Source organism: Diplotaxodon limnothrissa, linkage group LG5, assembly GCF_057381915.1.
Source record: "Diplotaxodon limnothrissa isolate DT_005_m linkage group LG5, D_limnothrissa_male_GT1.1, whole genome shotgun sequence".
Classification (NCBI taxonomy): domain Eukaryota; kingdom Metazoa; phylum Chordata; class Actinopteri; order Cichliformes; family Cichlidae; genus Diplotaxodon; species Diplotaxodon limnothrissa.
Genome location: NC_140600.1, coordinates 38,276,326 through 38,288,777, shown reverse-complemented (window position 1 = coordinate 38,288,777; position 12,452 = coordinate 38,276,326). Strand labels below are relative to the sequence as shown.

The 12,452-nt window shown below is 40.4% G+C and overlaps 2 protein-coding genes across 2 annotated transcripts; both read left to right on the top strand.

The window, feature by feature from the left end:
• Positions 1-3,842: 3,842 nt before the first annotated feature.
• On the top strand, positions 3,843-5,270 carry LOC146632828 (zinc-binding protein A33-like). Its single transcript, XM_085354731.1, has one exon. It carries the CDS (start codon positions 3,843-3,845, stop codon positions 5,268-5,270), a length of 1,428 nt encoding a protein of 475 aa, XP_085210857.1.
• A 5,444-nt stretch (positions 5,271-10,714) lies between these two features.
• Positions 10,715-12,127, top strand: LOC146632827 (E3 ubiquitin-protein ligase TRIM35-like). The gene has a single exon (XM_085353557.1). It carries the CDS (start codon positions 10,715-10,717, stop codon positions 12,125-12,127), a length of 1,413 nt encoding a protein of 470 aa, XP_085209683.1.
• Positions 12,128-12,452: the final 325 nt, after the last annotated feature.

Below are 12,452 nucleotides of genomic sequence, written 5' to 3'. Positions count from 1 at the left end.
GGGCTTCCCTGGTTAGTTACTTTTATTTTTTTGTATGTTTCCTGTTTTAGTTTGACAGTGCATCGCCTTGTCTTGTTACTTAGATTGTCTTCACCTGTCTCTCCTTCCCCACCTGTTTCCCCAGGACTTGCTTTATTTTTGTATTAAGTTTGTAAGTTTAATAAAACTGCTTTTACTTTACCCCTCATGTTTTTGAGTCCTCAGTTTGGGTCCTGCCTGCTACATAGCTTGACATGACATACTTGGGCAATCTGAGCTAAAACATCTGGAACAACATGAAGGAGGTGGGCTCCTGCACTCCTGTAATTCTTCATCCAAACTCTATTCATCTACACCTGAAGATCAAAACACGCGATCATCGAAAAACTGTTTTCATGTATTTGCACAAAGAAAGAACCACAGATGATATTACCAGTGACTGTGAGAGTGGAACAGCATGTGGACCCTTTATCCACATGTTTCATCTCCTGTTGTTTTGGTCCGTACCTGAGTGTGATTACTGTGTTCACACTGCACAAACAAACCACACCAAGGGGGAAAACAAATCAGAGTTCAATTTAAACTGACTAAACACTGCAGGTGTGAAAACACCCTTAACCCTTTACTGCATGAATTATGACAACCTCAGGCAGGAATGTTATTAAGTATTTTTATTCATCTTTAGGCAAGAAAAAAAGATTTGTGAACTTCATTTTTTAAAAATGTACTTTTCAAAGAGTCTTTTGAAAAGTACATGTTTGCCACCCACTGGTGGCAGGGCATGGTGTGACACATCAGTGTCCAATGTAGTGGTTTATGCGCAACTATACCATCAACACTGACACAAATACAAGAAAACAGCCTTTGAATAGCTGTAACTGTGGTGACCATTATGCATGAAAGGGTTAATCCAGAGTCAGCACATTATCAGACTGCACAGATGTAATAAATATGGGAATTAAAGGAAAGAACACTTTTAACTTGCAATTAGAAAATTCAATTAGAAATTGGCTGTGTTCAGACTGACAGATGATTCATAAAGAAGTTTGTCCAGCTCAATTCTACATATGACATTTGAAAGGGGACAGAAGTGTTTTTTGTAATACTAGTGGGCTCAAGTAATTTAATAGTCTGGAAAACCTCATTCACAAATTACCTCCAAAAACATTAAATGAATTTAAACTGCAATTAATTTGTTTTTATTTTTTATCCCTGAAGTTAAAAAAAAAAAGCTGTAAAAATTATTAGGTTTTGAGCTTAATTATTTTATCTACGTTTGCTATTATATTTTTCATAATCTTCACAGATCAGTATTGTCCCATTCACTTGGTAATATCTTTGACTGAAGTAGGTGGTTCTCTGGTGCTCTGGTACATATGTTCAGTTATGTGTAGAAGAAGAGTCCACTGGTGTTTCAAACACCCTTCTTTGTGTGAGTGTTTCTAATCAAGATTTTAGGTTTTGTTGAACCAGCTCACACAAAGAAAACTTGTTTATCTTAAACCTGAATCACAGTACACCTCTGAGTGCTCTTTCTGCTAGACTGTCATCATCTAAATCCTCTGAAGCCACATCAGTGTTCACTTTCTTGCCTTTATATAGAGTGTGCTTTGATGTTGTGGGGAGAGCTGGGAGTCTGTCAAAGGAAGTGATTAGTGGACTGCACTTCTGAGTCATTATTACTCAACTTTCACCCATAAGTAACCACCGGCATCACATCGGTTAGATTTTGGCAAAAAAATAACCTCCCTTACATGGGAGCTTCCTCACAGGCTGTTAGAGGCAACAACAGAATCAGGGAAGCTCTCATTTTATATGATATGTTAGAATCTGTAGTAAAATCCTTAATAACACATGAAAATGGGTCTTTTCAATTACAATGTTTGTTCAGAATGAATTGCTGAAGTGGAACATCTTTGAATGGCAGAAATGTACACATATAGGGAAATGTTACTTGCTATTTGTCTTCCTCTTTCGATGTGGACATAAATCACATGACAGCTTCATTTTGTCACCAATGCATTAAAACTGACCCTCAGCAGCAGACACAACCAGAGGAATTACAGCTGCTGGGGGAAGAAAGCCGGGAACACTGAAACGGAGGAAGGCTGGGGTACATCTGAACCTGCTAATCAGGAAGTAAGTTTCAGGAAGCTTCCTCATTATACAATGCAAATCTAAACACTCTGAATAGATCGCTGTCACTGTAGTTCTAAATATTTAACTTTTACCTTTGATTAAAAAAAGAAATTACTTGACTTGAACTTTTTTGCAGATTTGTGTGCTGCAGTTAAAAGTTTTATGTTTTCATTAAATAAATATTTCTCTTTTGTGCATCTACTTTAATTCATGGACACTGAGTGAAATGGTCTACAGTACTGTCTCTTTACTCAGTACCATCCTGTGTCTGGTGTGCTTAGGTTAACTATGAAGCAAGATTAATGGGTTAGCCGGCTCTACTGAGCCAGAGATTTTAGTGTTGATGGCTGTTCTCGATTTATAAATAAATAATAAATAGATAAAATTTTATTTATATAGCACCTTTCAGAATCACAAAGTGCTGCACATAAGATAACAAATAATAAAAAGGTAAAACAGACAATTTAACCAAAAACAGTTTTAAAAAGGTGAGTTTTGAGTTGTTTTTTTTAAAAACAACTACTGAGTCCACAGTTCTTAATGTATGAGGGAGAAATTCCACAGTCTCGGGGCCAAAGGTGGCAAAAGCTCTGTCACCCTTAGTTCTCATATTAGTCTGTTTTATAGCAAGTAAGCCCTGATCAGATGACCTCAGGGACCTGCTAGGGACATAGGGCTGTAGCAGATCGTAGATGTAGGGCGGCGCCAGTCCATGCAAGGCTCTAAATGTCAAGACCAGCATCTTAAAATGGACTCTAAATTCAACAGGAAGCCAGTGTAGTTGAAATAGCAATGGTGTCACATGTGAGTACTTGGAGGATTTTGTCAACAGCCTATAGCTGCAGCGTTTTGCACAACCTGCAGACGAGAGAACCTTTGCTTAGACACATAAACAAAGAGTTACAATAGTCCAAGCATGAGGAAATAAATGCATGTATAGCTATCTCTAGTTCAGGGCGAGATAAAATAGGGCTTAACTTAGCCACATTTCTTAAATGATAAAAACAAGACTTTTCACATGCCCATCCAATGTGAGAGTCGAGTCAAAAGTGAAACTTAAATTCCTGATAGAGGATTTAACATACACTGAAAGAGGACCAAGGGCTTTCACTATCTGGGATAAAAATGTATTCGATTTGCCTGGTTAGATCACCAAAGTGGTTTAAAGTTGTTGGGAAGTAGCACATCTTCACTGATTCCAGTATGCTGTGTGATAAAGAGTCTCTGCTGAAGGAATAGGACATTTTTAAGCAGGATCTTACTAACATCAGTAAATTAATTTGAGGCAGATCTAATTGTGCGTTGCATTGAATACATCATCTGGATGGGAGCATTTGTTCGATATGCCTTTCTGCAGATGGGGCCTTTCCAGATTTGCAAGTCCATAGACACTAATGCACCCCCATAGATCAGAAAGCATTGATTACAAGCTGGATGGTCTCTCTCCTTGTCAGTCCAGAAGATGCAGTGCTTTTCTGAATCATAATCAGTTATGGCTGCTTTGACTGAACTTTAACTTGCGTTTGCAGATGGCACAGCAAACTGTGCTCGCAGACAATGATTTCTGGGAGTATTCCTGAGTCCATGCAGTGATCTCCACGACACAATCGTTCCTGTTTTTAATGCAATGCTGCCTGAGGGCAGGAGATTTTTTAAGTCCTGCCAACTTTTGGGATTCACATTTAAACTGAGTTCTTTTTTCTTTCTTTTTTTTTGTAGGCAAAATGACTGAAAAAGATCTCTCCTGTCCTATCTGCTACGACATCTATAGAGACCCTGTCGTCCTCTCATGCAGCCACAGCTTTTGTAAAGACTGTCTGCAGCTGTGGTGGAGAGAGATAAAAATAAAATCCTGCCCAATATGCAAGACGATTCCTTTACTGAACGATCCGCCCTGTAACTTGGTGTTAAAGAACCTCTGTGAGGCCTTCTTAATGAAGAGCGTTCAAAAACCTTCACAGTCGGAGTCTCTCTGCAGTCTGCACTCTGAGAAACTCAAACTCTTCTGCCTGCACGATCAACAGCCAGCATGTCTCATCTGTCGAGATTCAAAAGTGCACAACAGTCACGGATTCAGACCCATTGATGAAGCAGCACAGGATTACAGGAAGGAGCTCCAGGAATTATTGAAGCCCTTACAGAAGAAACTGGAACTATTTGAACAGGTTAAAGAAAATTACAGTCAGACAGCACTCCAAAGTAAGATCCAGGCTTTTTACACAGAATGGCAGATTAAAAAGCAGTTTAAGAAACTTCACACGTTTCTAAAAAAGGAAGAGAAGGCCAGGCTGGCTGCTCTGAGGGCCGAGAAGAAGCAGAAATGCAAGATAATAAAGGAAAAGATTGGGGCCCTGAGCAGAGAGATAGAAACTCTTTCAGAAACAATCAGAGCCACAGAGGAGGAACTGAGAGCTGAAGATGTCTCATTTCTGCACAACTACAATGCTGCACTGAAAAGAATCCAGCAGCGCCCCCTGCTGGAGGATCCACAGCTGGTCTCTGGAGCTCTGATAGATGTGGCCAAACACCTGGGCAACCTGACCTACAACATCTGGAACAGAATGGGGGAGATGGTCTCCTACACTCCGGTGATTCTGGATCCAAACTCAGCTCATCCACAACTCATCCTGTCTGAAGATCTGACCAGTGTGAGTGTGGGACTGAGAAAGCAGCTTCCTGACAACCCAGAGAGGATAGAAAACTATTTTGTCATCCTGGGCTCTGAGGGCTTCGACTCGGGGATTAACAGCTGGGATGTTGAGGTTAGAAATGATGGAGTCTGGTGTCTCGGTGTACTAAAGGAGTCTGTTCAAAGAAAGGGACATATACACACTGGATACTGGGAACTCTGTCACCAGGATGGAAAATACACAGCATCCGCTCCACCGCTTCCAGATAAAGTTCTCTCAGTGAAGAAGCTCCAAAGACTCCGAGTTCAGCTGGACTGGGACAGGAGGAAGCTCTCGTTTTTTGATCTGGACACCAACTCACACATACACACCTTCAAACACACTTTCACTGAGAAGCTTTTTCCATACATTGGCACCAAGACTCTGCCGGTGAAAATATTACCAGTGATGGTCAGTGTAGAAAAACACAGGGTTCCATTATCAGTGAAGTTTTCGCCTCTTTCTAAACTCGGTCTGATTTAATCAAAGCAACTGAGAAATAAACGTTCTTATAATGAAACAAAGCAATCTTGTACTCAGTCTCCTGGAAGTCTCCAGTGTTACTGTAATAATTTGTATTATCACAAAGTCTTTACTTTACAATGTTTCTCAGGTGACTGTGTTTGTGATTTGGTGCTGTATAAATAAAAATGAACTGAAGTGAATATAATTGAATGTTTTTCTTTGAAGAGAGATGTTTGTGTATCTATCAGACGTTCAGAGCTGCAGTTCTGCTTAAGTTCTTATTACTTTCAACATCCAACAGATCAGGTCATCTAGGACAAAAAAAGACACACACACAAAAAAGACAAAAAAAGTGAATTAGAGCACATGAATAAGCTCTTCTTAATTCTCTCCAGCAGGGAGAAAGTATGTAAACTCCTAGGCTGATAAACATGAAAGTCACCAAGGGGAAATCAACAAACTGCCGCATTTGATTCCCAAAGAGCTATGAGCTGAAAATGTGATATGTCTTAGCATGGTGTGTCATGGGCTGTACAAAGTGTCCAACCCGAGGACAAAACAAGCCAAAGACTCCATCTCCAGATTAACCGGACATGAAAGTCTTGTTATTAAGAAAGACAAAGTAATATAGCAAAAACCAGACATAGGAAATGTGAAGCGCACCCAGCAGATCAATTAATCCCTATTACAATAAACTGTAAAACTTACCAAATATGCATCTGCACAGCGCTGTCTCTTTAAATGCCCTTTTTTGCTCTGTCTGGTCCTTGGTTTTTTTCCCTGCCCAGCTGAGTACCGAGGCCAGCTCATTTGGCGGTGCGGCGGACCGTCCAATCAAGGCAAAGCGTCTCACCTATAGACACATTTTAAGAGATGGAATTAGTGTGTCTCATGTCTTAAATGTGTACGCAAGTGCTTGTGTGTTTAATCAACAGGCCGTTGTTATGTATTTTAATCACATCTGACAGCTATTACACTACAATAGTTACAAAGTGAACATAACCTTTATATACTTACCATTGCCTTATTTGCCTCTTGTGATTGAAGAGCTGCCTCTGCATTGTTTAGCTCCTCCATGTTGTGCAAGGGCAAATCCAGAGGCAGTACCCCAGCATCTACCGATTCATTGCAGCAGGGATGGCAGTTGGTTCTGACCTCCTCACGGAGTTCGTTAACTGCTCTCGTCAGGTCTGACAGCATCGTTAACATCTTTTGTGAGGTCACATCTGTTTCAAAGAACAATTCTAGAAAGATTAATGGTTTAAGCAGTGAGAGGCGAAAAACTAATATATCCATAAGTGATGGTGTAACATTCTGCATTCAAGTATAAGTTGTTGTAACTGCTAAAAGTGTTTACTAGTTTTTTCCTGTCACATATATTTGATATTTGTATATGTAGCTTGCCATCACCAGTGTGTGAATGTGTGTGTGAATGGGTGGATGACTGAATGTGTAAAGTGCTTTGGGGTCCTTAGAGACTAGTAAGTGCTATACAAATACAGGCCATTTACCATTTATACCATGTAAACTCTGAAATTCCAAGATTTTCAAACTTGCCTTGTAATAGTGGCCTCACAGAGTCTCTGGAATCTACAGAAAAAAATAAATCACAAAAAGATGACATTCAGGAGTATAAACTGGTGTTCTGAAGATAAGAGCACAATGACATTGTGATGCAGCTTTAAAACAATTTTAAAAGCATACCCTTTATAGGGAAGACATCGACATCAGACTCTGCAGGCTGGGGAGATCGCAAAGCTGTGTTGGCGAAAGGTGCTGCAAGCTGGGCGGGGCATTATGATGGTTGCTATCAGTGGGCTGGGGGGCAGACTGCGGAGTGGTGGGGGCTGTTTAGAAATTTATTTAAGAATACAGACAACTTGTCAAAAAAGTATCTAACTGCTAACTAAAAGCAAAGGATCCAGAATTTGTTGCTGGCTGCTGGGCTCTGTGGGTTTTTGCAGCAGCTCTACCTGTACTAGATGCACCTGCTCCTTGTCTTTTCTATCTCTGACTTTATGTCCTCTACAAGAGTTTCTGTTTTTCTTGCTAGTTCTTCAAATGTTCAATAAAAACGTGTATGATAATTCATAATGAAGAAAGCTTTGTAATGAAGACTGTCATTTCCAAAACACTGCCCCCCTGCGTCCGCAGCGCTGTTGAAAAGGCTGTGGAAGTCCCTGTATTAAACACGTAGACCTGTGACACAAAAATCACCAAACTCGGACGACCACAGACTGTTTTCCTTCGTGGTGATGAAGGAAAACGCTGGGTTGGCATGTAAAAGGGCATTTATTCCCTTCAAAGACCTGCAGTTCAAAAAAGCGCCCCTCCGACAGCCAAACCCATCTGTTCTCTGATTGGATTGTTACATTTGTGATTGACATGACATTGACCAATCAGATGAAAGGAAGAAAAATAGGGTCAAAATTCGTACTTGTAACTTGCAGGTTTTTTTTTGGCTAAGTCCACACACAAATCTTTTTTACACATACAAAACTGATTTACAAGTACAAAATATTTATGACCACATTTTGAGCCCATAAAGTACGGCATCAAATGCAAGCATTTGCGGCACTGCAAAACGTTCATTCTCCGGTTCCAAAACCTTCTTGCTTTTTCTTTGCCCCCCAAAAAGTTATGTACAAAACGAAGGAGAACAATGCCGGTCCGTACAAAGACAGACTCGACGAAAAGGCAAAGAAAAGACACGAGGAAAAAATCAAAGGAGTGAAAGGGTCAGAACCTTACGAGCACAAAGAGTGGACAAAATACGTTAGCGTGCTGCCCAACTTTCACCACGCTCATATTTATAATTATACGGTTCTTGGAGTGAGTGCATACACTTGTGAAGTTTAGTAACTTCAGGTCACTGCAACAAGCCCAGGTACAGTTTACCCACGGATGGGTACAGGACCATTTCAATTGAATTGGTACTGATTTCAATTGAAAGCCTGTGTGCGCTAGTACTTCTTGCCACGAGTTCCCAGAATCCTTTGCGGTTTTGCCCCTGAATGACGTCACATTTTCAATCTCTATTTTCTTGATGTGAGCTTCTACTTAGGGTTTTTTCTGCCAGTTCAGAGCAGAATTTCTTTTGTTAAGATACTGGATGTTGTGTTTTTCTCCACAATTTTAATTATAAGCTAGATACATTGCTGCTAACAGCAACAGGGATGAGTCAGTGAGTCAGTTGGGCTTGTGAATCATGATTCATGAGTCAGTAAAGTGATTCTCGAGTATTGAACGATTCGTTCATTATTCACGCATCACTAGTCTAAAGTTTTCATGTGTGAATAGACTATGGTTGTGTCCCAATTCAGGGTCTGCACGCTAGGTTTCTTTGAAAAATACTTTCTTATATGCAGGTTCTTCTTCTGTGCTGCCATCCTCCTCTCCTCCTTGCAGGTCCTGGCAGTGCAGGCTTGCCGCTGCTAAAACTAAACAGAGCTCCCTGAAAGGCACAGCCAATCACATTGGCCATACTTTTGTCACATGAGGTAGGACTCCAGTAGAGAACGTAATTTAACTCTTTCCGCACCGCTGGGTGAATGAGACGTTGACAGATCATTTTTTTCTTTCTATCGTGTTTGTTTTTCTTTACTCGAAGAGATCAAATTATTGGTAGGGACAATTCAGTAATCGCTGGATATTGGTGGGGACATGTCCCTTCCGTCCATGCCAAATCTACGACCTTGTCTTAACCCAACTGAGCATTTCACTTGTTGAAGACTTGTTGGGCAAAAAGGCCTACAAACAAACAGCAACTGACAGCTGCTGCAGTAAAGGCCTGGCAGAGCATTAGAAAGGAGGAAACCAAGCATCTGGTGATTTCCATGAATTCAAGACTTCAGGCTGCCATTTATGTATGTCAACACAGGGGCTCCCGGAGGACTTTGGAATTAGGAAGGGCAGGTTTTCGAACAAGAGCGACAGGATTAACCCGTCCTGTGTGCCAGAGAGGACTCGGATCTACTATGACAACTGTAACTTGCCATTGTTCAGTACAGAGGCTAGGTTGATTGAAAATAACATTAAGTTATTTGAACTCCTCGTAGATGTCACATACATACTTAAAAGTACGACTGCTGAGCCAGACAGAACTGCTCTCAAGTGTTGCAATAAAACTGGCACCAAACAAAAAAAAAGAAAGAAAGAAAACTTCAGGCTGCCACTGCAGTGAAGGCATGGCAGCCTGAACCAAGTAACGAAGCGGACGTTTTATTTTCAGGTATTTAATTTGTTCAACTACTTTTGAGCCCCTGAAATAAAGGGATTGTGTTAAAAATGCTTCAGTTCCTCACATTTTATGCGATATTTTGTTCAACCCACTGAATTAAAGCTGGAAGCTGCACTTTAACTGCATCTGACTTGTTTAATTTAAAATTCATTGTGATAATGTACAGAAACAAAATTAGAAAAAAAAATGTCTCTGTCCAAATATTAATGGACCTAACTGTATGCTTGAATGATTCATAGGTGATCTACAGTTACGTATATCAACAAGCAAAACAAAGCATTTTTCCTTTTACAAAAAGTTCCTTTTATTGGATTTTCTCAAACCTGAACACAGAATTGGCAGGAGGCTGCTTTTTCTACTCTGTTACGATGCAAAAACATGTTGCAGCAGCAGTAACCACTAACCTGTCTCCTTTTCTCTTCAAGTTACTTAAGCACATTGACCTTTTTATGTTGGTCCTTGTTTTTGGTGTTTCTTTTTTAAAAACACAACTGTTAGGCCCTATTTATGCTTTAGTGTTTGAAATTATTTTTTTATGCTATAATTTCTTGTCAGCATTGTTAGCCTGTGTGTATTCTTTGTTTGCACCCTTTGTAACAGGAGACTTCTTCTGTTTGTCAGGCTACATTGCTGAATGAAATGCTTCATGTTAACATATTCTGTGCTCATGTAATCCTTCAGATGTTGACATATCAGTTACCTTTTATTACTCAGTGTTCTAATGGCATCCTGTGACTTTGGTAGATAACTTTACCAAAAACATGCAAAGTGTTGCCATAATCTGTACTGTTCTTTGGACCTCTTACAAAATTAAATTAAAGTAATAAAGACAACCTGGTTTCATGCACCACCATTTATTTGACATTTCTACAACACCTCTCTCCACCCCATATAGGAATGAATCACACACCCTTTTAAGTATGCATCTTCCTCATTCATTGCTCATACTGGTGTCAAATTACATTCACCGTGACACTTTCACTTTCTGGACTATATATTTAGATTCTTTGCTAGAAAAGAGAGGACGTTCAACGACAGCAAGAAGGATACAGGAACACTGAAATACAGGGAATATCAGGATACTGACACTTCAACACGATGCTGCTGATTCCATGTTACAAACAGAAGTTTTACAGAAGTCACAGCTAAAAGGGAAAGTAAGTTTGAAGAAACTTCTTGAGTGGACGTCTCATTGTTTTCATTGTTGTTACTCCAGGACAAAATGTCTTCTCAGTCTGAAAAGGATCTCTCCTGTCCCGTCTGCCATGACATCTATAGAGATCCTGTCATCCTGTCATGCAGCCACAGCTTCTGTCGATTCTGTCTGCAGCTGTGGTGGAGCGAGATTCAAGAACCCAACTGCCCACTTTGTAAGAAGACAAACCTGTCAAATGATCCACCCCGTAACTTGGCGTTAAAGAACCTGTGTGAGGCTTTCTTACTGCAGAGAGATAAAAAAGCTTCTGCAGTGTCTGAGCCTCTCTGCCGTCTGCACCATGAGAAACTCAAACTTTTTTGTTTGGATCATCAGCAGCCGGTGTGTGTCGTCTGTCGAGATTCAAAAGCACACAAAGACCACAGATTCAACCCAACTGAAGAAGCCGCCCAGGATCACAGAGAGGAGCTTCAGAAACGCCTGAAGCCCTTACAAGATAAACTGAAGGTGTTTGAACTAGTCAAAGGAAAGTTTGATCAAACAGCAAAACATATAAAGGTCCAGGCACAGCAGACGGAGAAGCAGATAAAGGAGGAGTTTAAAAAGCTTCAGCAGTTTCTCCAAAATGAAGAGAAGGCCAGGCTGGCTGCTCTGAGGCAGGAAGAAAAGCAGAAGTTAAGAAAAATGGAGGAGAAGATTGAGTCTCTGAGTAGAGAGATAAAAACTCTTTCAGAAACAATCAGAGCCACAGAGGAGCAACTGAGAGCTGAAGACGTCTCATTCCTCCACAACTACAAGGCTGCAGTCAACAGAGTCAAGCAGCTCCCCCTGATGGAGGATCCACAGCTGGTCTCAGGAGCTCTGATAGATGTGGCCAAACACCTGGGCAACCTGACCAACAACATCTGGAATAAGATGAAGGAGATGGTCTCCTACACTCCTGTGATTCTGGATCCAAACACAGCTCATCCACAACTCATCCTATCTGACGATCTGACCAGTGTGACATTTGGAGGGAGACAGAAGGTTCCTGATAATCCAGAGAGGTGTCACTGTTGTGAAATTGTCCTGGGCTCTGAGGGCTTCGACTCAGGGACTCACATTTGGGATGTTGAGGTTGGAGAAGAGGGATTTTGGGCCTTTGGTGTTGTAAATGAGTCTTTTGAGAGAAAGGTAGAAGCACTGACAGGTGTTTGGCAATTAAGTTTCCAGTATGAAAAATACATAGTAGCAACAACACCAGATACATATAAATACTTGTCAGTGAAGAAGCTGCAGAGGGTCAGAGTTCAGCTGGAGTATGACAGAGGGAAGCTCTCATTGTTTGATCTGGATGCCAACACACTCATGCACACCTTCAAGCACAATTTCACTGAGAAGCTGTTTCCTTATATTGGTACTGAGAAAGAACCACTGAAGATATTACCAGTGATCTTGAAAGTGGACGAGCATATAACTCCTCTATCAACAGGTTTTTGATGTCATTTTTAAACCAGTAAAAAGTCCTAGCATTAATAGTTCCAAGATACTAAGAAAGAGCAAATGCTTTCAGAGATTTTTCACTTATTCATTGTTTGTCCTATTTTAAGATCTGATTTCTGAATGATTCTTTCTTCTTTTTCTAGCTACTAGGAAATAAATTTGCCGTTTGAGAAAAACTATCATGGTTTTTTGTCCTAAAGTTAAAATGTGACCTGTTGTACAAGATATAAACGATTGATCAAGTCTGAGCTGTAGTTTCGTATTTGAAGTTCTTGTTTCTTTTACAACATGAAGATACCATTACAGAAATATTCAGCTACAG